A 24662-nucleotide genomic window follows, 5' to 3' on the forward strand; every position below is an offset into this window, starting at 1 on the left:
AAGGACTGACTGATCTCTGATCCAGAGATCAGTGCAATATTTCAGAGGGTTGCTTATGTGCAGCACTTAAGGAATACCCTATTTTAACTATGCTGTTCAACATCTCTTTATGCTTGTTCTTTGGCTTGGCTTCGCGGACGAAGATTTATGGAGGGGGTAAAAGTCCACGTCAGCTGCAGGCTCGTTTGTGGCTGACAAGTCCGATGCGGGACAGGCAGACACGGTTGCAGCGGCTGCAGGGGAAAAATGGTTGGTTGGGGTTGGGTGTTGGGTTTTTCCTCCTTTGCCTTTTGTCAGTGAGGTGGACAATAATGTTAACGTGAAGAAAAAGACAGTGCCATCCCAGCTGGCTCTTCTGTCAAAATCACAAACATAGATTTTCTTATTCTTTTCACATTACAGTTTGAATAATGCTTAAAGAGTTTATTCTCATACACATTGTACAACCCATATATTGACCAATATTCTTACTTTCTGCAGTCAAACAGATACTTTACAAAAAAAAGGGTGGCAGGGTTAGCTTAGCATTTAGCGCAATGCTGTTACAGCACCAGTGACTGGAATTTGAATCTGGCGCTGTCTGTAAGGAGTTTGTAGTTCTCCCTGTGTCTGTGTGGGTTTCTTTCAAGTGCTCCGGTTTCCTCCGTCCCTTCAAAATGTTCCGGGTTGTAGGTCAATTGATTGTAATTAGGCGACATGGGCTTGAGAGCCGAAAGGGCTGCATGTAAGATTTAAACTTCAACAGTATATAATAAATAAGATATAAATACAAAAGATAGATAGATAACAATCATACCAGAAATTCAGAAGTTCACTGGCTGCACATCACTTTGGGACACATTGAGATCTCTTTAGAAGTATTGCCAGCTGCATGCAAATCCATTTACAAGAATAAGATTTCCTGCCAAATAATTCTGCAGGGTTTGGAATATGTCCACATATTGATGGACTGCTTTCCATTTTTTTTTCTTACATGTTAATTTTAGTGGGAAATAATCTGTCAGTTTCAACTTTATGGCTTTCTTTCCAATTAAGATTTGATGAAAATATAAAAAGCTGCTAGCATAGCAGTTAGCACAATGATATTACAAACCCAGCAAATCAGGTTCAAATCCGGCACTGTCTGTAAGGAGTTTGCACCACGTGGGTTTTCTCCAAGTGCTCTGGTTTCATTCCACATTCCAAAGATGTACGGTTAATTGGTCACATGGGTATTGGGCAGCTTGGGCTCATAGGCTAGGTGAGCCTGTTACTAAATTAGAAGGAAATTCAAAGGGATTTTAAAACCAATGGCAAGAGTATTGTGGATCAGATAGGCTGAGAGAAGCTCGCCTTTTGCTGTTTGTAGGTGTAAGGCATTACCTTTCAGCGTGGCAACATCACAAACAATATCAACTTCATTCAGGGGAATTCTCCAATGGGCTTGTTCCTCTGTGAAGTTCAGTCCCCTTGATTCATGCCTTCCTAGGGGATATCGCTGAACCTTCAGGTAGATGGGACCCTATGAACAAAAAAACCAAGAGTTACACCCTCTCCAAGCTACATTATGAATCTGTTATCATGAAAAAAAATTCCTAATTGCATGCTTTAAAAGTATCAGCTGCCTCTAATTAGTTGAACTTCTATCCATACCCAACAATGATATACTGTCCATACCCGACAGCGATATACTGTCCATACCCGACAGCGATATACTGACAATACCCGACAACGATATACTGTCCATACCCGACAGCGATATACTGTCCATACCCAACAGTGATATACTGTCCATACCCAACAGCAGTATACTGTCCATACCCAACAGCGGTATACTGTCCATACCCAACAGTGGTATGCTGTCCATACCCGAAAGCAGTATACTGTTCATACCCGACAGCAGTATACTGTTCGTACCCAACAGCAGTATACTGTCCATACCTGACAGCGATATACTGTCCATACCCAACAGTGATATACTGTCCATACCCGACACTGATGTTCAGTCCATATCTAACAGTGTTTCAAATGCAACTGGTCAGGTGGCAGAAACCAGTGGTAACCAGGGGGATGAAGGAGGGGGTGGTACTCATGGAACATACTAATGGGTAAACCCCAACAATTGTCCTAAAAGCTGGCAAACATGTGGTTAGCTAAAATTAGAGGATTTTATTAAATGGTTAAAGGAAAAAGCAAAGAGGTCAAGAAAGAGAGAGCATGTAAGCATGCAGATCATTAACATGTCATAGATGAGAAATAAACTAAAACAGTAGTGGAATGCTGGCTTGGTGGCCTGAAATTTCCTGAGTGAACCCAAGCTCATTTGCTCTAGATCAGTCTTGCTGGCTGAAGCTGTCATAGAATCATGAAGTTAGTCGTCATACAGCACAGAAGCAAGCACTAAATCTGTGCCAACCATCAACCACCCATTTACACTAATACAATATTAATCCCATTTTTATTCTTCCCAACAAACCTGGATTATTTCCTCTGGAGCACTGAAGGGTGACCTGATCAAAAGTGCATAAAATGAAGAGAGGCACAGAGAGAGTGGAGAGAGTTTCCACCCCCTCCCCCATCAGGTTTACAGTGTGAGGGGGGAAAAGTTTAAAGGAGATGTGTAGGTTACGTTTTATTAACCCAGAGAGTGTTGGTGCCTGCAACACAGTAAAAGGGAAATGATAGCAACATTTAAGATGGATTTAGACAGGAAAATGAACAGGCAGAGCTCAGGAGGAATATGGACTCTTATGCAGACAGATGAGATTAGTTACATTGGCATCAAGGTAGGTGCACACATGGTGGGGTAAAAAGCCTATTCTTGTGCTGTGGCTTTTCTACGTTAAATTCTCAATTCACTGATGTTCTAGGAACATTTTACTGTTGCCTGCTAGCCAACTGACTCATCTTGTTGGGATGTAAAAGAAAATCAGTGCAATGAGAGAAAATTCAAATGGCCAAAGGGAGAAGATGCAAAATGCACACAACAGCACCCGAGGTCAAGGTTGAACCCAAGTTGTTGGAGAGTGTGACACTGGTTTTATGAGCTGTGCCATTGTTCCACTCAACTGTGACGAAGGTAAATCTATTTATTTTTATTGTATTTGTTTTAATGTTTCTAACTAGTTGTTTTAAGGTTTTATTTGGTTTTTTACATTTTAAAAAATCTGTTAATGATTTATTCTGTTTGTAATGGTTTTTAAATGTCACTAAGTGTCAGAAACATTCAGAAGCATTAAAACCTTGACACCATATCCTGAGGTTTCCAGCGATGTCTTGTGGTCAGGGTTCAAACTACATAGTAAGAGTTATTTAGCAGGCAAACAGGTTCTTCAGTTCAATGCATCCAGGCTGACCAATTTGCTGACATGAGCTCATCCATTTACCTGCATTTGGCCCACATCCCTCCAAACTGTTCCTATCTGTGCACTTGAGTAACGCACAATATGCTGGAGAAACTCAACAGGTCAGGCAACATCCGTGGAATGACTTGACTATTTTCCTGCATGGATGCTGTCTAACCTACTGGGTCATTCCCACAGAGGGCAGTAGAGGCAGGTTCATTAAATATATTGAAGAGGGAATTAGATCTATTTCTTCAGTATAAGGGTATTAAAGGTTACGGAGAGAAGGCGGGGACGGGATACTGAACTTTAAGATCAGCCATGATCTCGTTGAATGGCGGAGCAGGCTCGAAGGGTCGAATGACCTACTCCTGCTCCTATCTTCTATGTTTCTATGTTTGCTGTGTACTTTTTTTTCTCCTTCCTGTTGCTGGGCAACCAGAACGTCATAGTGTGATCTGTCACATAATGATCTAATTCCCAACCGATGAGGGAAAGTGTGCCAAATGCCTTCTTCATCACACTGTTTATCTTGCGCCACTTTCAGGGAACAAATTACTCCTAGGTCTCTCTGTTCTACAATACTCACTCTTTTCCTCTCTCCTCTCTCTCTTGGAGCAACACTTTTACAGAGGGTGTGGTTATAAGAACAAAAGAGAGAGAGAGAGAGAAAGAAGAGCAGGCACAATTACAAAAAAGATTTGAATAGGTACATGGATCCTCTAATTTGGACCAAATCTAAGCAAATCAGCAATTTGCATACAATCAACTGAAAGCCTACTTAAAGGACAAATTGGGAAGCAGACTGAGATTACCAGAAGGAAGCAGTTTTGAATATGTGATTACAGAAACAACGATAATAAAAAGATTTATAACAAACATGTACATCAAGCTGCAAGAGAAGGAAAATGTTGAAATAAGCTATAAACCCAAACAAAAGTGGGAAAAAGATTTAATCATAAAGATAAAAAATGAAATATGGGAAAAGTTATGCTCTGGAACTATGAAGAATATAATAAACACGAGGTTACACATGATACAATATAATTGGTTACACAGGTTATATATCACGCCCCAAAAGTTAAATAAATGGGATCCAACATTATCAGATAGATGTTTTCGCTGTAAGAAGGAAATGGGAACAACAGTACATGCAATTTGGGCCTGTGAGAAAGTGGAAAAGTTTTGGGAAGATCTAAATCAGGTATTAAATAAAATCACAAAAAGTAACATACCAAAAAATCCAGAGATCTTTCTTCTAAGTAATATAAGGAGTAAAGAATTAGGCCTCAAAATGGATGAAGCGCAAAAAAGATTTATTATGATAGCCTTAGCAGTAGCAAAAAGATGTATAATGTCAACTTGGAAATCAGAAGAGAGCCTGAGAGTACAGCATTGGTACATGGAAATGAATAAATGTATTCCATTGGAAAAAATAACATATAATTTAAAAAATAAAGTCACATTATTTGAACAAATTTGGGAACCATACATGGAACACAACAGAGAAGTCCTACCGCGGTCACCCACCCCCTAAAATGATAGAATGAGAAGAAGACGAAATGAACTGACTCAGTGTGAAAAAGTAGATGACACAATTTTCTTGTTTATTTTCATTGTGTGATGACATTGTTTAATGGTTTTATTGTAATGTATATGTTGAACGTTTAATGGGTTTGGAGGAGGGTGGGAAGGGGGGAGGGAAGGTAGGGGAAAAAAAAAATCCCACTGTGTATATTTAAGAGGGAAATATTTGTATGTATTTTGATTGATATGGTTCATAGTGTAAAAAATTTAAAAAACCAAATCAGTAATTTGGACTCCATGGATGAATTGGGCTTAAGGGCCTATTTCAATGCTGTACATTCTATGAATTGATGATGCTCCAGGGCCCTGTCATTTACTGTGTAAGTCCTGCCATGGCTTAATTTCCCAATGCATCTCTTTGGACTTGTCCAAGTTAAATGAGTGGCAGGGGTGGACTTCAGGAAAGCCCCACTAACAAAACTACTTTGGAAATCCTTGAAGATAGTCAAGCCCATACCACAACTGCATTATCTGGCAAGTTCAACATTTCAGGCTGCTGACCTGCCATCAAATGGTTACATCTCATAGGAAGAGTGAAAAAGAATCAAACCTTTATAATTGTATGTCGAGACTCTGTTGGGCAGAGAAGCTTGCCATGTGCATCTTTTTGTTGATTGAAAATCCAGTGCCCTGATAATCTGCAGTCTGGCAAAGGTAACCTGCCAAGTTAGAACATCAGAACATCAAATGTAGGCAGGACAAACCCAAACATTAACTGATACAGCCCAAATCAAGGTCATTATTAGAACGACTCTGGTTAAAATATAAACTAAATCTGTGGCAGTTCATCTTGACCTTAGTCTTGATAAAGAGTCCTGATCTGAAATGTTGACTGACCATTTCTACCCATGGATGCTGTCTGACGAGCTGAATTCCTCTAACAGTTCTTTGCTCAAAAACTGTAATAGGTCTGTCTTGACTCGAGAGAAAGATTGTTTAAGAGAGGAATGAAAGGACTGTAGGGAGGAAAGCAGGGATGAGTTGGGGGAGGTGAAAGAGGGGAGTCACTTTCATTCAGAGGACCTCCCCCCTCCCCAGTTCTGAATGCCCCAATGAGTTCTACAGCTAAGTATTTCTGAAATGTAGTATTAACTGAAATATAGACAAAATATTCTCGCACAGAAAGGGCCTTCATCTAAGCAATCACACAAGTTAAAAGGTAATTTTTTTTTAGGATGAATTGGTTGATAGATAAATATTGGTATATTTATCAGTGATTATGATTTAAATTTTAATTTATTTTTTTAAATTTGGAGATACAGAATGTTACATGGCCTTCCCGCCCACATACATCAATGTGACCAATTAATCTACTATACGTCTTTGTAATGCTGGAGGAAATCAGAGCACTTGGAGAACACAGACACAGGAAGAACACACAAACTCCTTAAAGACACCAGCGGATTTGATGTAATAGCATTGGGCTAACCTCTATACTTACAATAGCACCCCTCATTTAACACACTTGTTCAGACTAAAAGCAACAGCAAGAATCAAGCAGGTTGCAAACACATGATAACACAACTAAAAAAAACCATGAAGCTTAATCAGAACAGTTGTGGACAAGTGTGTACCCACCAAATTCTTCAGGGTTTTCCCCAATAAGAAGCCCTGGATTAACAATGAAATCCAGAACCTGCTGAGAGCCAGATTAAAGGCATTTAAGTCCAGAGATCCAAAATACCTCTCAAGGAGGAGATATGACCGATGATAAGTGTACAGGAGATTCTGAACGAGAATGGAAACAATGAAGGACACCTGACAACTGTGGCAGGCCTAAATGACATAACCTGTAGAAAACTAAATCCGATGCAACTGGAGACACTAAAGCTTCACTCCCAAATGAGTTCAATGCCTTCTATGCCTGATTTGACCACAAGAACAAGGAAGAGCCACTGGGCACCCCCATGTCCCCTAATTATCCTTTACTGTCCGTATCCGAAGATGACGTATGGGCTGCCTTCACAAGAATAAATCCAAGGAATGCATCTGTTCCAAACGGAGTACCCAACCTGGCACTGAAAACCTGCGCTGATCAACTTGCCAATGTATTCACGGATATTTTCAACAGCTCACTCCGGCAGAGTACCCACTTGTTTCAAACAGGCCTCAAGAAGAGTGTGGTAACCTGGCCAAATGACCACTGACCAGTGGCACTGACATCCACAGTGATTAAGTGATTTGAGAGGCTGGTGTTGAAGCATATCAACTCCTGTCTGAGTGGCGACATGAATATTTTCCAATTTGCCTAACTGCAGCAATAGGTTTACGTCAGATACCAGCTCATTGGCTCTACCTGGAACACCCGGACAACAAAGATGCATGTATTAAGATTTTCTTTATTGACTACAGTTCGGCATTCAACACCATCACCCCCTTAAAACTGATCAGCAAATTCCAAACACAGGGCCTCAATTCCCACTGTGTATTGCATCCTGGATTTCCTCACCTCTCGATCCCACTCAGTGAGGATTGGCAAGAACATCTCCTTCCTAATCTCCATCAGCACTGGAGCATCACAGGACTGCATACTTAGCCCCCTGTTCTACTCACTTTACACCTACAACTGTGTGCCTCAGTAAGTCAACAACACCATCTACAAATCAGCTGATGATCCAACAGTAGTGGGTTGTATAAAAAGGGGCGATGAGTCAGCCTACAGGAGGGAGATTGAAAACTTGGCTGAATGGTGCACCAACAGCAAACTTGCACTCAATGTTACCAAAACCAAGGAGCTGATTGTAGCCTTTAGGAAAGTAAAACAATAGATAAAAAATCATTAGGGGACCAGAGGTGGAGAGTGTGAGCAAATTTAAATTAGAGCTTTTTCTGGACCCAACATACTAATGTCATCATGAAGGAAGCACATCGGCACCTCTACTTCCTCAGGAGCTTGCGGAGGCTCGGTATGTCATCAGAATCCTTGGCAAACCTCTACAGATGTATGGTGGAATGTGTGCTGACTGGCTGCATCATGGCCTGATATTGAGGCACCATTACTCTGAGCAGAAAGCCCTGCAAAATGTAGTGGACACAGCCCAGTGCATCACAGGCAAAACTTTCCCTACCATAGAGGAAATCTACATGGAACCTTGCCGTTGGAGAGCAGCAGCAATCATCAAGGATCTACACCATCCAGGACATCCTCTGTTCATCGGGCAAGAGATATAGGTGACAGAAGACTTGTACCTCAAGGATCATAAACAGTTGCTACCCCTCCACCAAACTCAATCAGAGACTCACTTCAGGGCTCTTTGCATATTTTTTTTTTTACTGAATTTTTTTCCTGTATATGCATAGTCAATTTCTTCCTTTGTTTACATTTCTCTCTTTTGTATACGTAGTTTTTCTTTGTGTACCAATAAATATAAATTAAATTTAGACATACAGTTCTGTAATAGGTCAATTTGGCCCTCAAGTACGTCCGCCCAATTAACATCCCGCTAACTTACTTGTCAGAGGTGCACCAAAGAAGAGGTACAAGGACTGCCTAAAGAAATCTCTTGGTGCCTGCCACATTGACCACCGCCAGTGGGCTGATATCGCCTCAAACCGTGCATCTTGGCGCCTCACAGTTCGGCGGGCAGCAACCTCCTTTGAAGAAGACCGCAGAGCCCACCTCACTGACAAAAGACAAAGGAGGAAAAATCCAACACCCAACCCCAACCAACAAATTTTCCCCTGCAACCGCTGCAACCGTGTCTGCCTGTCCCGCATCGGACTTGTCAGCCACAAACGAGCCTGCAGCTGACGTGGACATTTACCCCCTCCATAAATCTTCGTCCGCGAAGCCAAGCCAAAGAAAAGAACTTACACCCTGGTATGTTTTAGAATTCTGCCTGACCTGCAGGAAAAATGTATCTCGGGTTATATGTCATGTCATATATGGACTCTGACAATAAATTTGAACTTGAAATTGACTTTACTTAAAAGGCATGCAGGAAAGGTTTGTGCCAATATCAACTTCCACTGCATTGAAACATCTCATTGAATGGTCTTTATCTTAAATGGGATAGTTCCCTAACCTGCTACTTTGAAAACATGGGCAATAATAGGGAACTTCTCCTCAACTAAATCCTCGGCATGGAAATCGCTGATCTATGGGGTAGGAGAATTTGCAGTGGGGTGGTGTGAGAATCTTCAGTTTTTTTAAAATGAGAAGAATCCAAGTCACCTTTTAAATATCTATTGAATGTGGGTAACATTCTGTCCTCTCCTGCACACAAGTGCCCTGTCCAAAGAAACTTGATCTACTGTTTCATGTGTCATGACGACTTGCAGTTAAATATAATTAATTACCTAAAATAATTTCATTATTTCGCAAGCATTTTCTTTCTTTTCTTTGGCTTGGCTTCGCGGATGAAGATTTATGGAGGGGGTAAAAGTCCACGTCAGCTGCAGGCTCGTCTGTGGCTGACAAGTCCGATGCGGGACAGGCAGACACGGTTGCAGCGGCTGCAGGGGAAAATTGGTTGGTTGGGGTTGGGTTCGCAAGCATTTTAATCCTGAGTTAAAAAACTTTCACAATGCCTGTTGTCTGAAGCCAGCTACTTGCTTGCGCCTGAAAGAATTATACAGCAAACAACATTGCTGACTCGATACCCTGCAGCAGCCAAGCTGTGTGTGTGGGGCAATGCTCGCAGAATCCCTTTTCAGTGGGATAATACAATTGGTCTTGGTCTGTGTCTCATTCAATGCATCACCACCAAGGGGCAGTAGGTTCCACATGTTCACGATAAAAAAAAATTATACACACACACACACACACATATATATATATATATATGTATAATATATATACATATACACCATATATTTTGGCATACAAGTCGAGTCGTGAGACCCAAAAATTTTCTTGGGGGGGGGTGGGGGTGGAGGTGGTGGTGGACTTGTACACTGGATATATTTTTGAGACCTTAAAAACAGCTCAAAATTGTAAATCACCAATCTGGCATATAAATTGACCCCAATTTGGTATATAAATCAACCCTTAAAAACCGATTCGGTGAATAAGTTGGCCCTTGAAAAGCCAATTTGGCGAATAAGTTGACCCCTGAAGAAAACTAAGAATAAACTGACTGTGACAGATTTTTATTGAAATGTTTATTGAAAACAACACAATTTGAACTCTTCAAGATCACTATCAACATCTGCAAAAATCATCAGAAAGACCCTTTGAAATCACTCTCCCTATCATCGTCTGCGGCAAAGATGGCGGCAAGCACATCCATACTTTCCCTGTTTAAACAATTATAGGGGCCCCAGTCTATATCTGATAAGGCAGTTTCAGCTTCGTTGTCAGTGTCCTATAATAAATCATCTTCCATGCCATCAATTGCACAAGAGCTATCGCACTTTTTGAACAATTTTAACAGTCTCTACTTTCATTTTGTCCCATGTCTTGAGCACAAGCCACACAGCATATCGAGTGATGCAGCACACATTAACCCGCCTTTTGTAAATGACTTTTCTGCACTCGACATCCAGGTATTTCATTCGTTGCGCACATGGTCTTTGAATGGCTTGTTAAAGCAGGCCTCGAGAGATTGCAATATAGTCGTTAAACCACCCAGGATAACCACCATGTATTATGCAGTGCTAATCTACTTTTAGTTTTCTCTGTTAAAAGGCTACGAAACAGATCCCCGACCAGCAAACTCTGTTCTTTATGTAAAACTCCTGGCCACATGCTCCATACATTATCTATCCACAGTTTAATTCTATTTTCATCTCTCCAGCCTTTCTCATGAAAATGTGAAAAAATAAATGGAGGGAAATTTATTTTCAGTTTAATTTTGTGTTTGAAGATCACCTTGGGCCTTAACTTCATCCCGCCGGTCACGCATGATAACACCACGGTAAACCTGGTCGTTTCGTGGTCTGTATTTCTGGTTTGCACAGTTCTATTGTCTATCATGTTGAAATTCATAGGCATTTCATCCATGTTATCAATATTTGCCAATGCAAATTGGTGTGTCTGTCAGTCACGAATAATAAACTAGTGAAAATTTACAACTTTATGATCAAGATCTTTTGGTAGTTTCTGAGCGATTTTTTTTGTGGCAATACCAGATTTTTCCTGTTCAGGAAACTGTTGCACCAGCCTAGCGTAGTCTCAAAATCTGGGTGCGACTTTGCCCACTGCAGTGCGAATGTTCTAATTTTATTTCGGGTGACTATGTAACAATCTTGCCTCTGTTCATGTACCCATTCTGCAACATGATTTTCTAACTCTGGCCAACGAGTGATTCCGCTTCTAATGGAACATTGCTCTTTTGGTATTTTTCTTAAAGTCTCCTCTTTCTTCCTCCCATCTCTTACCAACTTCTCATATACATCAAATTTTCTTGCAGCAAGTATAATTGTTCGTTTCCTTGGCCATTTTGATCACTTTCAATTTGAAACTCGCTTCAAACTTGCGTGGTTTTGATGGGCCCTCCATGGTAGCGATCACCTCCAGCCAAAGCCCCAGCAGATCAATACGCACATGCAGTAATGAGAAAGCTGCAACTAACAGAGCAAGCACTTTGGCGATTGACTTATATGCCAATCAACCTCAGGCACTGCGATCTTTGGAGTCAACCTATGCGCTGGTTGACTTGCCAGCCAGAAAACTGGGGTCAACTTGTATGCCGGATAAACTCTTAAAATCAGGTTAAAAAAGGGAGGGTCGATTTATATGCCAAAATATACAGTATAAGTTGACACCCCAATCGTAGTAACAAAGCTATAAATTAAATAAGTTCATAAGAACTTCGGCCTACTGGGCAGGAGCAGCAATGGCCCACGGAGCTGGAACGGTGACATCGTACTCCCAGCGGTAGCAGAAACCTCAGCCTTCCAGAGAGCTGCGGCGATGGCCCACGGAGCTGGAGCTCCAACATCATGTTCCCGGCGGGAGCAGGAACCTTGGCCTACCAGGCAGCAGCAACGATGGTGACCTCAGGGTCTCAGGTAGGAGCAGTTATGGTGGCAGCCAGCAGTGGCCATGTGTCAGGAAGCAGTGGCACCGGTGGTGAGAAGGTTCTTCCAGCATTGACTTCTATGCTGAAATGACGTCAATCTGTTTTCTTTGGTGAATTTAAGGTCTCAAAAGTATATCCAGTGTATAGGTCGACCCTTCCTTTCTGAGAATTTTTTTTAGGGTTTCACAACTCAACTTGTACGCCAAAATATAAATTCTGATTTATTGTCAGAGTATATACATGACATCACATACAACCCCAAGGTTCTTTTTTCCTGTGGGCGTGGCAGAATTACCACTAATTGGCAGTGCAATACAAAAATACTGTACACAGCATATACATGCAAACAAACAAAGAACTGTAAGCAGATAACAGATGTAAACAAACTGACTGTGCAATAGAGAATAAAAAAGAAAAGAAAATCAATAAAGTGCACAATTAAGAGTCCCTGACTGAGTTGTTGTTGAGGATACTGATGGTGGAGGTGTAGCAGCTGTTCCGAAACATGGTGGTGTGAGTCCTGTGGTGCCTATACCTCTTTCCTGATGGTAATAGTGAGAACAGAGCATGTGCTGGGTGGTGTGGATCCTTGATAATTGCTGCTGCCCTCCGACAGCAACGTTCCCTGTAGATGTTCTCGATAGTGGGGAGCGTTTTGCCTGTGATGTCCTGGCTGTATTCACTACCTTTTGCAGGGCTTTATGCTCAGGGGTATTGGTGTCCCCATACAAGACTGTAATGCAGTCAGTCAGCACACATTCCACTACGTGAATGTGTATGTGTAGATACATGTATTATAGTGAACATGTGGAACATGCCGCCCCCTGGTGGTGATGATGTTTTGAATGAGACAGATCCAGCTTGGGGAGGGGGTGTGTGTGTGTGTGTGTGTGTGTATGTGTGTATGGTTGGAAGGAAGAGAGGACAGAGTCTAGTGTATCTAAGTTTGCTGATTACACAAAATTGAGTGGAAAAGCAACTTGTACAGAGGATACTGAAAGTCTGCAGAGACATAGATAGGTTAAGTGAGTGGGCAAGAGTCTGACAGATGGAGGACAATGTTGTTAAGTGTGAGGTTATCCTCTTTGGAAGAAATAATGGAAGATCAAAATGACAAACAATTGCAGCATGCTGCTGAGAAGGACTTGTGAGCGCTTGTGTATGAATCGCAAAAAGTTAGATTGGATGGAGCAGGTTATCAAGGTGGCAAATGGAACGTTGGCTTTCATTGCTAAGAGTAGGGAGGTTATGCTGCACCTCTACAAGGTAATGGTGAGGCTGCATCTGGAGTAGTGCGTGCAGTTCTGGTGTCCTTACTTGAGGAAGGATGTACTGGGTTTAGAGGCCCTGCAGTGGAGGTTCACTAGGTTGATTCCAGAGATGAATGGGACTCCTACCCCATAGATAGGTCCCCTATGAGGAGAGATTGAGTCATCTGGAACTATACTCACTGGAATTTAGAAGAATGTGAGGGGATCATGAAAACATTAAAAAAAAAGATAGGGGACACAGCCTCAAAATTCAGGGTAGTTGATTTAGGACAAATGAAGAGGAACGACCTTTCCCAGAAGGTGACAAATTTGTGGAATTTGTTGCCCATTGAAGCAGTGGAGGCTACCTCAGTAAATATACAGGTATGCGCGCCTACCTGGACACTGTCTAACCACATATATGACCGTCGTCCCATGAGGTAATACGTAATACGTTCAGAAATCCCAATCGGAAAACGGGACATTGCGGACATAAGTAGCGCATTATTGAGTGTAGATTTTTCAGTATATGTCTACTTCAGTTAATTTGTACATATGTAAATATTTGTATTGTAATGTGAATGCATGTTTCTTTAAGTCTGAGTGAATGATTGCATTTTTTAAAATGGTGTTCACACAATGTTCAAGTCATGTAGCATCTAATGTCAAAGAACGTATCGTGGATGTTAAGTGGTGCATACCTGTATTTAAGGCAAGGTTCAATAAATTTTTACATAGTAAGGGAATTAAGGGATACGGGGGAAATGTAGGTCAGTGGTGATGAGCCTGTCATTAGATCAGCAATGATCTTATTGATTGGTAGAGAGGTTCAATGGGCTGGATGACCGACTCCTGCTCCAATTTTTTATGCTGTCTTTCCATTGCAATGCCCTTGATTCCTTGAGTTCCAGAAACAATTTAAAACATTTCACTTTCAGAGCCAGTGTTCCCCTAGTATCCCAGAAACAGGCTGCCTCAAACAAGACTAAACAACGTTGACTGCTGATTTCTATCCTTGGATGCTGCCTGACTCAAGGACAGCTTCTTTCCTGTTATTATAAGGCTCTTGAATGAAACGCACACTTGCAAATCTATGTTACATTTGCTCTTCTCTAACTGATCTCTTTGTCTCTAACTGCACTTCTGCATTTAACTTGCTGTATTTTGTATGGGGGCGGGGGGGTTAGCTGGACTGCTTGCAAAAGAAAACATTCTCACTGCACCTTTGGAACACACTTGAATTTGATCGGCCAAGTCCTCTTTGTTCACTCCAGATTCCAGCTTCTGCAGTTTTTCTGTTTTGCCTTAACCAAGTGGCTGGATTTATTATTCCTCTGACTGCGGACACACTTTTCCAGACTAGGAGCACATCAAAAGTAATAACAAAATGGGAAGTAGGTCAAAATATCTTGAGTATCAGGGTGGTGCTCAACAAGTGCAAGCCGTCATTTTCTTCCCAAGAGCAGCAGTGCATGGGACAGACAACTGTAAAAGCTGCTCTTGTCTCACTGAGGTGGAAGGGTGAGGTGTCTTGTGCAGAATGACAGCCAAGTGAAAAGTAGAGTTTAAAACCCAATAAGGTGCTTGAGACAATCAGCATATGGGTGCTCAAGAGGAGGCTATACAGGCTCAGGAAGGAAGGAGTAGGAGAACATGCAGAAACTCAGAGGTGGGTGGTCCAGAAATAGCATGACAGTCAAATATCAGTATCAGGAGGTGATGGAACATCAGTGTCTCAATGTGATGATATTTAGTTCACTGGTTTCTGGAATTTTCATTGGCAAGTTTAAACACAAACCAGGCCAACTCTGATGTACCAGAGAAGTCAGGGTTTTTCACGCCAATGTGACAAATGTACTCGAAATTGACAATATACAGTGATTCCTTTTTTCAATAGCAGAAAGGAAGGTAACAATGTAAGCCGTTGATATATTCAAGATTTATTTTATTGTCATGTAATCTTACAGAGCATGTAATATTACACAAAATTGCCTTCTGCCTGCCGTAAGGGAAACAGAGTCACCATTAATGTTGCCCGGCGCCCCTATCAGTACAAGAGAAAGAAGCAAATGAGAGTCCCTTCAGAGTCATTGAGCGTCCGTGGATTCATCTCCAGCACTCCCACAGCCTCTTCAGTCACACAGAATCCTATTCGATCCATTGACAACTTGAGCTCTTGATCTAAAACCTCGATACAATCAGAAAGCCGTGGGAGCCCTTCTTACTCACAGAGCCCTCTCGATTCCTGGCTCCGATACCTGGTTCTACAAGTCAGTCTCCAGCAGCCCGTGCGGGTCCCCCGAGCACTTTGCCCACAGCCAGTGTGGGCTTCTCAGCCGCTGAGTCCTGCCGCGGTAGTCACCATCCTGTAGGGTCCTTCAGCCGCTGAGGCCCTCGCTGATCCGCTGCCTTGGTCACCATCCTATAGGATCATCTGTTTCTCCTTCTCAATGGTGGTGGGAGGTGGAGGGGAATGTTCTCCCCGCCTTGCACCAGTTTGCTGCTCCTCGAAGTCTGCAACCCCTCGAGGCTACTGCCGAGCACAGGTGCCGTCATCTTGAGTACAGATCCCATGGTTGCAGGATTTTAGTTGAAAAATACTGATAGCTCCTTTAACAGGCCATTTAAAGCCTATATAGCATTAAGATTAGGTGGTTGAAGCAGCACTGAGTCTTTTGGTCTCCACTCTCCCAGGTCCACACCACTGACAACACTGACGATACAGCTCCGGCAGCACCATTTTAAAGGTGCAAGTTAAAGGTAAAAGATAAAGGTAAAGGTTTCATTATTATCATGTAATACGACATTTAGAATGTAACATGCATGAAATTCTTTAACTTTTGCCTACCATAAGTCAGACAGAGAGTCGTCACTTTCAAGTGCAAGAAAGATAACATCTTCATGGTCAAAAATTCATTCAGCGCTTTCAATCATTTTTCCTCTTCAGTGCTGATCTGAGTGGGATGCGACTGAGATGTAAATGCTGTAATAATGTGCTATGCCTTCCTCCTCCTCCAACTACCACAGGTGCTCAGTTTGTCATAGATTGCTTGCACCTTTCCAGTTTTGGTCTTGTTGCCTACTGTTAGCCATTGATATGATTTACTGCTCTCCTCGATCAACAATGCAAGTTGACAACGTCTTAGCTATCCCATCGCATTTTCAGTCATGTAGTCATTATCACTACCAAACACCCAGGACATCTGTTTCTGCATGTTGCTAATTGAACGTCAAATTTCCAAGGTCCATGTATTTATGACTGCATTGGAATTTAGAGGAAAAAATCACCCAGGCATTGACCAAAGATAAATTTTTAAAAATTGTCATCTATTTCAAGAAAAATACTTGTTTCTTCTCTTTTTCCCCCCCACTGTGGCAGTGATAAAATTAGCACACTAAAATAGATCAACTAAAAATAACTAAAATTCTGGGTCAGTCCATTTAGGACAATTGGAAAAGGTGGTGGATGATAAGTTACCTTATTGTTGGTTGGTGAGTTAACGCTTTGTGGATTGTAGCAGAATATTTGCATTAGAAAATGTTAATTTTTGTTTAAGTACTGTACATTAAACGTGCCCAGTATTTCTTAAATTTGTACAGTTACATAAATATCCAAAAAAATTGCTAGTTTTGAATCAAGGACAAACACACAAACCCAATGAAGAAACAAATATTTCCCTTTATTGTAGATAATTTGCATCTGCCCGAGTTAAATTGTCTGCTAAACACTTGGGTTGATAAACTAAATTCATTAATTACAAAATCAATCCAACCTTCTAGTGATATTTAATTGACGAACAGCATATGATATGCACCAGTAACCAATGCAATATGATCTTTTCATTCAGAAGTCAGTAGTTTGAGCTTACTCCTTGGCCAGCTGTACATTAGTCGGCTTGGCTCCTATTGGAATCCCATGTTTATGCAACGTGTTGATTAAGATTTCACGCATTTCACCATTGTAGGAATCAAAGTCAAACACATTCCGGACCACGTTTGCAAGTCCCTCAGTGGGGAATTTCTGCGGACAACATAAAACAAAGATAGTGTTCTGCTAAAGTTCATCTAAAGCAACCTACAGACACAAGCAAAAAGCACAACTTCTGGAGGAACTCAGTGGGTCAGGTAGCATCTGTAGAAGGAAAGGAATCTTTGACATTTCAAGTTGAGACCCTGCATGCAAGTTTTGAACTTTGATGCAGTTGATACAGCAACTTGAATGATTTCCTGAGAAATAGATGTGAGCTATTTCTGAAAATTAAATGCACATTTTAATGAAATAATCAGCATTTTGCTTAAAATTAGAAATAATTATACATTATAGTAATAAATGCTGTGTCGACAAAAATAGTACTTGGTATTAACTGGGTTACTGGTTCCTTTGCCAATAAAACCTCTTGAGATACCATGCAGTTAAAATATATTGGAAAGATAATTGAGAAATGAACCAATAAATTAAGAGCCCAAAAATTCATATAGGATCGCAAACTAACAGCTTCCAACAGAAGAAGTTTAAATTAAAGTGTATTTGTCACATATTCGGTACAGTGGTAAGGATTCACTCTAACATTCATGCAGCAATATAATTTTGAAGAACAAAAGCACAATTTTAGAGCATAAAGTATAAAAAACTGAAGAAAAAAAATCAATTTGTAACAAACAAGGGGAGCTCATTCTGGAGCCTGATTCTGGAGCCTGAAACTGTCCTTCAGTCTGTTGGTATGTGCTTTCACTCTCTTGAGCCTTCTCCCCGATGGGAAGAAGAGTGTGTTTGGGCTGTGTTCGGCCCATTAGTAATGTTGGCTACTTCAATTAATAATTTTGGATTACCAAACCTCACCATTCATTCATTTACCTCACATTCCTTGTTCTTTATAATTTCTTTCTTCCCCTCTAATTTCCCTTACTGCATCAAATTTGATTCTGAAATTCATGATAATTTCATTGCTATCATTCACTCAATTTCATTCACTGTTTTTTTATTTTCATGGGCGATTTTGAAAAACAGTTGGGCACAACATTCGGGAGGTTTCACATTGCTATGGCGTAATCAGTGAGCAGTGCAATTATTGTAAGAAAGGCAAGAAGACAGTTGAATTCACACTGTTTGTCACAGGATGTATCATTGCAGCAAACTTTGGGCCAACATGCTGGAGAAGACATATGCCAAGAATATCTTGAAATTGAGAACAGTCCTGTTATGGCAATGGTAGTGGCTTTGCTAAACTCAATTGGGGCTCAGCGGCTGAGGGACCCACACAAACTGCAGACAACATATAGCAAGGTCTGTGAGCTACTGGAGACTGGCTCATGGGAACCCAGTATTGGACCCAGGATTCAAGAGGATGCTGAGGGCAAGAAGGGCTCCCGAAGGACCTTGGGCATTGAATGCTTTCTGATCATGTTGGAGGTTCGGGTCTGCAGCTGGGGTGGCTGATGAATCAAACAGAAGTCTGTGTAGCTACAGAGGCTGCGGGAGTGCTGGAGATGAATCCCCAGACACTCAGTAACTCTGAAGGGACTCGCTTTAGCATCTCTTTCTCCTATTGTTATGGGTGCTGCCTCATGCGACTCTTTGCCTTACGGCAGACAAAAGTTAAAAAACCTTAAAGTATTTTATATGACAATAAAAGGAACTTTGAACCTTGGTGACACTCTTACTATGGTGTCAGAAGGTTGTGCATTCAAAACACTATTGGACTAGGCACTATGTTCAGGGAGCATATCAGAGGTAACGTCTTTTGGAGGTCACATTAAACCAAGTCTGCCTCTCAGGTTTATGCAGAAGATCCCATATTTGAAGGCATGCAAGGAAGGTTTGCCAGTCAAAACCTTCTGCCCACTAACATCAAAATTAATTTGACATTCACCCCATTTATTTATTGTGGAACTTACAACCTGTTTGCAGGTGGTCTTGTGTGAAGTTTGTTCCTTGCCTTGGGAAATACTCTCAGCGTATTCTATGTTTCCTAAATGTAAATTGCTTTTTTTCTTACAACTAAACATTGATGATGTCAGGGAAACAGAAACAAACATTTTCTTCAGAATAAAATATATTGTACAAGCTTGAAGTTACCAAAGAGCCTCATGAACTGAGAATCTGTGATCTGGAAGAGCTCAACAGGCTGATGAAGGTTTCTGGCCTAAAACATCAATCACACTTTTTCTCCCGCTGATGTTGCTCAACCCACTGAGTTCCTGCAGCAGTTTGTTTTTTTTGCTCTAAATTCTAGTGTCTTCAGTGTGTTTCCAGTCTGGGGTCAAGATTTGATTGCAGCTGAAGCTTATTGTGGTCATGTATTCAGCAGGTAAACATGAAGTATCTCAGGTTTCAATCCAGACTTTGCAAATTCCCTAATGCAGGATCTTACCCTGAAATGTCAACAATTATTTCCCTGCCTTCGTCCCCTGCAGTTTTTTGTTGCCCCAGATTCTAGCATCTGCATCTTTGTGTCTCTATCCTTGCTAATTTTATTGTGGGCATGTCCCGTGGGGACAATAAGAATTCAATCCTGTTTTGGAGTACAGCAATGAAAACCTCATGAAACTTTGATGAATGGTTCCACTTCCCACTGTGATGAGACTTGATTTCATTATAGAGATATACAGTGCAATGTTAAGTCCTCGGATCTCATATTTCAGGAGGCACTGGGTGAATTGTTCCCTCCAGGTTGTACCTCTATTTGAAGAACTCTTCTGTTTCATACTGATTCCTCAAAATTAAATAGTCTGTTTTGTTAGGAATGGGCAATTTATTTATATCGTGGCTTAAATCTCTATTTCAATAATGTCAATAAAATTAATAACTAAACATTTTACAATATTGACTGTTCCAAAAGCACTTCAGGGGCCAAATAGTAAATACCAGGAATAGTCAAAAAAGACAACAGAATTAAAATGCAGGAATTTAAATGTATTCATCCTCTCTATCTCTAACCCCCTCACACCATGGTTTTCCCTTCCTAAAGTCCATAATCAGCTCCTGGTCTTTTGTGTTTCTCAACCGAAAAATCACCTTTGCTCATGAACAAGGACAAGAGAGATTTTGGGATTATTTGGCTTGGTCATTTTTTTTGCTGCACCAATTGTGCTTTTCCATTGTATTTTTTTTAATCTAATGGCTATATTTATTTGTAAAGATATTTGGGTATCATTCACAAATTCTGACCATGTTATCAACCAAGAATTGACAATGCATGATTTAAACAGGATGTCTCAAAGTATTTCATCTGCTTTAGGTAATTTTTTTTTTGCTCCAAGGGTTGATTTTTTTTTCCTTTTTTTAAAATTTTTTTATTTTTCACACCATAAATCACATTAGTCATGATACACATTTTTCCTTTTCACATATATACAGTGACATTTTCTCCCCCCCCCCTCCCTCCTCCCAACCCACCCCCCCCACCCATCCATTTAAGGTATACAATCTAGGATACATTAAACCAGTCAGACAATGTTGTCACTCAACAAAAATACACCAGAAATTCTACTGAGTCCATTCTTTTCTTTCCTTCTCCTTCCATCAACTTAGGTAATGATTGTCCCCAGTAGGTTTTCGCTATTGTATTTAATGTAAGGCTCCCATATTTGTTCGAATATTTCAATATTATTTCTTAAACTATATGTTTGATGAGCTAGGAAATTGCATGCACAATTCTCTCTGTGACTCTGAAGATAAATACAAATTAATTCCCTCAGGTAATGAACATTTTTGCAGCAAATCCTAACAATATGACCTTCACTGTAGATGACCATTCTCAAGTGAATTTAGAATTAAACAGCTCCTTCAATTGTTCCTTCTCCTCATTGCATTATTTTATGAATTTATGTAAATTAATTGTGATGCCTCCAATTAATTTGAAAAGAAATTCCCACAAAGGCAACAATTAGATAGGAGAAATTGTGAAATAGATAAGGCAGAGATAAATATTTTCAATCAGAGGTAGACTCTATCTCCTCTTGGTTCAAAGTTGAAAGCCTGTGCAATACTGTTGAGGCTTCCCAACCAAAAGTATACACAAACAATTCATTGGTACCCCCCCCCCCAGCAACCAAAGGTCCAAGTCGACTGTTTAATGCTACCTGATTAACTTTTACAGATTATCTTCTTTCAGCAGACTAGGTGACATTATTTAATGACCGAGTGCTTTTCCTGGATGCAGAACTTTAGATGTGATACATGGAATTCAGTTAATAGATAGATGACCTTATAAGGGAAGACTAACTTCTGTAGCCCGTGCTATCCAAATACACCAATTAACCTAGAAACCCCATATATTTTTGGAGGGTGAGAGGAAACCGGAGCACCCAGTGGAAATCCACGCAGACACGGAGAGAATGTACAAACATCATATCTTACTAACAATTCCGGATTTGAACCTGGGTCTCTGGCCCTGTAACAGCATTGCACTAACCGCTACACTAACCATGTCGCCATCCAAATCTTGTTTAATTCTGCTCACCATACTTCAAGGAGGATGTTAAGATCTTAGAGAATTTGGTTCATCATGTGAAGAAACCAGAAAACTCATGATTTCTCTCCTTACAATGGTGAATGTTGAGGAAAGGTTCACCCAATATTCAAAATGGGATTGGGATAGCCCAATTTTAGTGGATCAGGATTAAGTCCAAAACAAGAGAATTAAGATCTTTGAGGCTAGAATAGGGAGAATGAATTACAAACTGAATTGTTTGCAAGGATGCTGTAATCAGATTCAATAGTCCCTTTCAAAAGGGAACTGCATGGAAAGAAAACAGATTACATTCAGTGGGAAAAAATCCATATAAGAATTTAGTGGCTCTTTCTTTCAAAGAGCATACAGACATAATTGGTTCATTTGACTCTTCCTGTACTCTGAATATTTCAAAGCCTTTGTAAATCCCTTCAACACAGTTATTAGCTTCTTATTACAATGTATAGGTAATGGAATGATACGGGATGCATCTTAGCGAAATGGGAATGTATTGAGAATTGAGACAAGATTGTACCAGTTCAAAGCACAATGGACAGGAGAGATAGAAGCAGTTGCTTTGGTTTTTTAAAAATAAGATGCAGAAAACATTAATTTTGAATAAGATGGAAAGCAGAATAATTCAACAAGATTCAGAATTAAAAAGGTATGTAAACAAATTCTTTAATCAATGGGATATGAACTGTTGCGAATAATTTTGTTGGCAGGAGAGTTAAAAAGAAAAATTAACACAGTTGAGGGTTAAGAGGAAATTACATTAACAGAAGGGTAAGTTTGCAGTACCATCCCTTTCTAGTAACTAAACAAGACAGTGAAGGGCACCAGTTACTGCCACCAACCTTCCCATCCCTTCCCCCATGGTCTGACTGCATGGCAGAAAGAAAAAAATCAATAAAGTGCAAAAGTAAGAGCCCTTAAACAAGTCCCTGATTGAGTTTGTTGTTGATGGGTGTGATGGTGGTGGAGTAGCATCTGTTCCTAATCCTGGTGGTGTGAGTATTGTGGCACCTATACCTCTTTCCTGATGTTAGCAGCGAGAACAGAGCATGTGCTCGTGGTGTATGTCTGCCAAGCTGCCTGTTTCCCCTCTGGCGAGCCTTGGCTGTGTATTATCTCTACTGTTAAGGACACGCCCCTTGGATATAACTGTATATGCATCTATTGTCTCATTATTATACCATGAGTTTCTGCTAATAAAAGTCATTATTATTGTTTGACCACATCATCTTTATCTACTTCATCAACTGGCACTTCAGTGCTGGATGGTGTTGATCCTTAATAATTCCTGCTGCTCTCTGACAGCAACATTCCATGAAGATGTTCTCAATAGTGGGGATGGTTTTGCCTGTGTTATCCTGGCTGTATTCACTATCTTTTGCAGGGCTTTACGCTTGTGTATTGGTGCAGCCATCAGGACACTTTTCACCACACATCTGTAGAAATTTGCCAGTGTTTCTGGTGTCATACCAAACCTCTGCAAACTCCTAAGGAAATAGAGGTGTTCACATGCCTTCTTAATGATGCCATTAAGGTGTGTCCAGGAAAGGTCTTCTGAGATTATGACTTACAAGAACTTAAATTTGCTCACTCTCTCTTCCTCTGATCCCTCAATGATCACTGGTTCATACATCTCTGGTTTTCCTTTCCTAAAGTCAACAATCAGCTCCTTGATTTTGGTGAAATTGCGAACGAGATTGCTGTTAGTACACAATTCATCCAAGTTTTTAGTCTCTCTCCTGTATGCTAACTCATCGCCCCTTTTTGTATAACCCACTACCATAGCGAATTTGTAGATGGTGTTTTGATCGTACTGAGTCATACAGTCATAGGTGTAAAGCGAGTAGAGCAGGGGGCTAAAAATGCAGCCCTATGATGCTCCGGAACTGATGGAGAGTGTGGAGGAAATGTTCTTACCAATCCTCACCAATTCAACCTGACCTGCTGAGTTCCTCCAGCAACCCATTGTTTGCTGAGTTATACATCTTGCTTTTTTTTGGCAGCTGGATGAGATTGGTCAAGAGAGATTTTAAATCTGAGGTTGCTACCCGCGGCTAAATTTAGTGCCTTTTGGCTAAGTTCACGTACCTGCAGATGTTTTACAATATTGACAACCTCCCTTGTTGAATAAGGATAAGTTATTATTCCTTGATCAGCCATATTTCTCAATTCGCCAAAAGCCGACACAAGCTTTTGAAGAACTGGCTCTGGGACATCAGGACCATATTGGCGAAGCATGGCAAGCTCAGATTGGGGTTTAGGATTATCAACTGCATTGCAGCTAAAAATGTCACCTGGCCAAAAAGAAATTAAAAAAATTGATATAATATCCATTGCATACCAGGGACAGTGTTACAAGATTGCTTTCTCATTCGGAGCCCTCTCATTTAAGCAGTGGGTCACAGAATTGGCACTGTATTTTGGCGTAATCATTACCTGCATTTTCTCTCTCTCTGGGAGTAGGTCCCCATAAAATGACATTTACTATGCTCAATTATAACATGCAATGACTTAAAAAGTGAATCAGTATATCTCTAGTACAACATACATATTGCTTAAAATTGCACTGCAACCTTAAATCCTACAATATCCATAATATTTTATCTTTAAACAAATATTCTTTAAAGCAAAGCAGTTTTTGATGAGGTGTTGCATGGACAATAAAAGCTCATCTATATCAATAATCTGGATGATAATGTGGTAAGTTGGATCAGCAAATTTGCAGAAAACACTAAGATTGGAGTGTGGTGGACGGTGAAGAAGGTTTTCAAAGCTTGCAGTGGGATCTGGACCAGCAGGTAAAATGGACTGATAAATGGCAGATGGAATGCAGACAAATGTGAGATGTTGCACTTTGGAAGGACAAACCAAGAAAGGGAATACATGGTAAATGGTAGGGCACTGAGGAGTGTGGTACAACAAGTACATAATTCCCTGATAGTCGCATCATAGTGGATAGGGTTTTAAAGAGAGCTTTTGGCATATTGGCCTTGATAAATTAACGTATTGAGTATAGGGGTTGGGATGTTATGGTAAAGTTGTATAAGACATTGGTGAGGCCAAATTTGG

The 24662-nt window shown here is 40.6% G+C and overlaps 1 protein-coding gene across 6 annotated transcripts in view; it reads right to left on the reverse strand.

Moving 5' to 3' along the window:
* Positions 1–24662, reverse strand: part of vwa8 (von Willebrand factor A domain containing 8) — a 257379-nt gene that overhangs the window by 80626 nt on the left and 152091 nt on the right. For all 6 annotated transcript variants that reach the window (XM_069889575.1, XM_069889576.1, XM_069889574.1 and 3 more), the window contains 4 exons: positions 23682–23887; positions 16995–17146; positions 5461–5569; positions 1363–1501 (listed from right to left, as the gene is read on the reverse strand). In XM_069889575.1, coding sequence (XP_069745676.1) covers positions 1363–1501; positions 5461–5569; positions 16995–17146; positions 23682–23887 — 606 coding nt within the window. The remainder of the gene's footprint in view (positions 1–1362; positions 1502–5460; positions 5570–16994; positions 17147–23681; positions 23888–24662) is intronic.

Source organism: Narcine bancroftii, chromosome 7, assembly GCF_036971445.1.
Source record: "Narcine bancroftii isolate sNarBan1 chromosome 7, sNarBan1.hap1, whole genome shotgun sequence".
NCBI classification, from domain to species: domain Eukaryota; kingdom Metazoa; phylum Chordata; class Chondrichthyes; order Torpediniformes; family Narcinidae; genus Narcine; species Narcine bancroftii.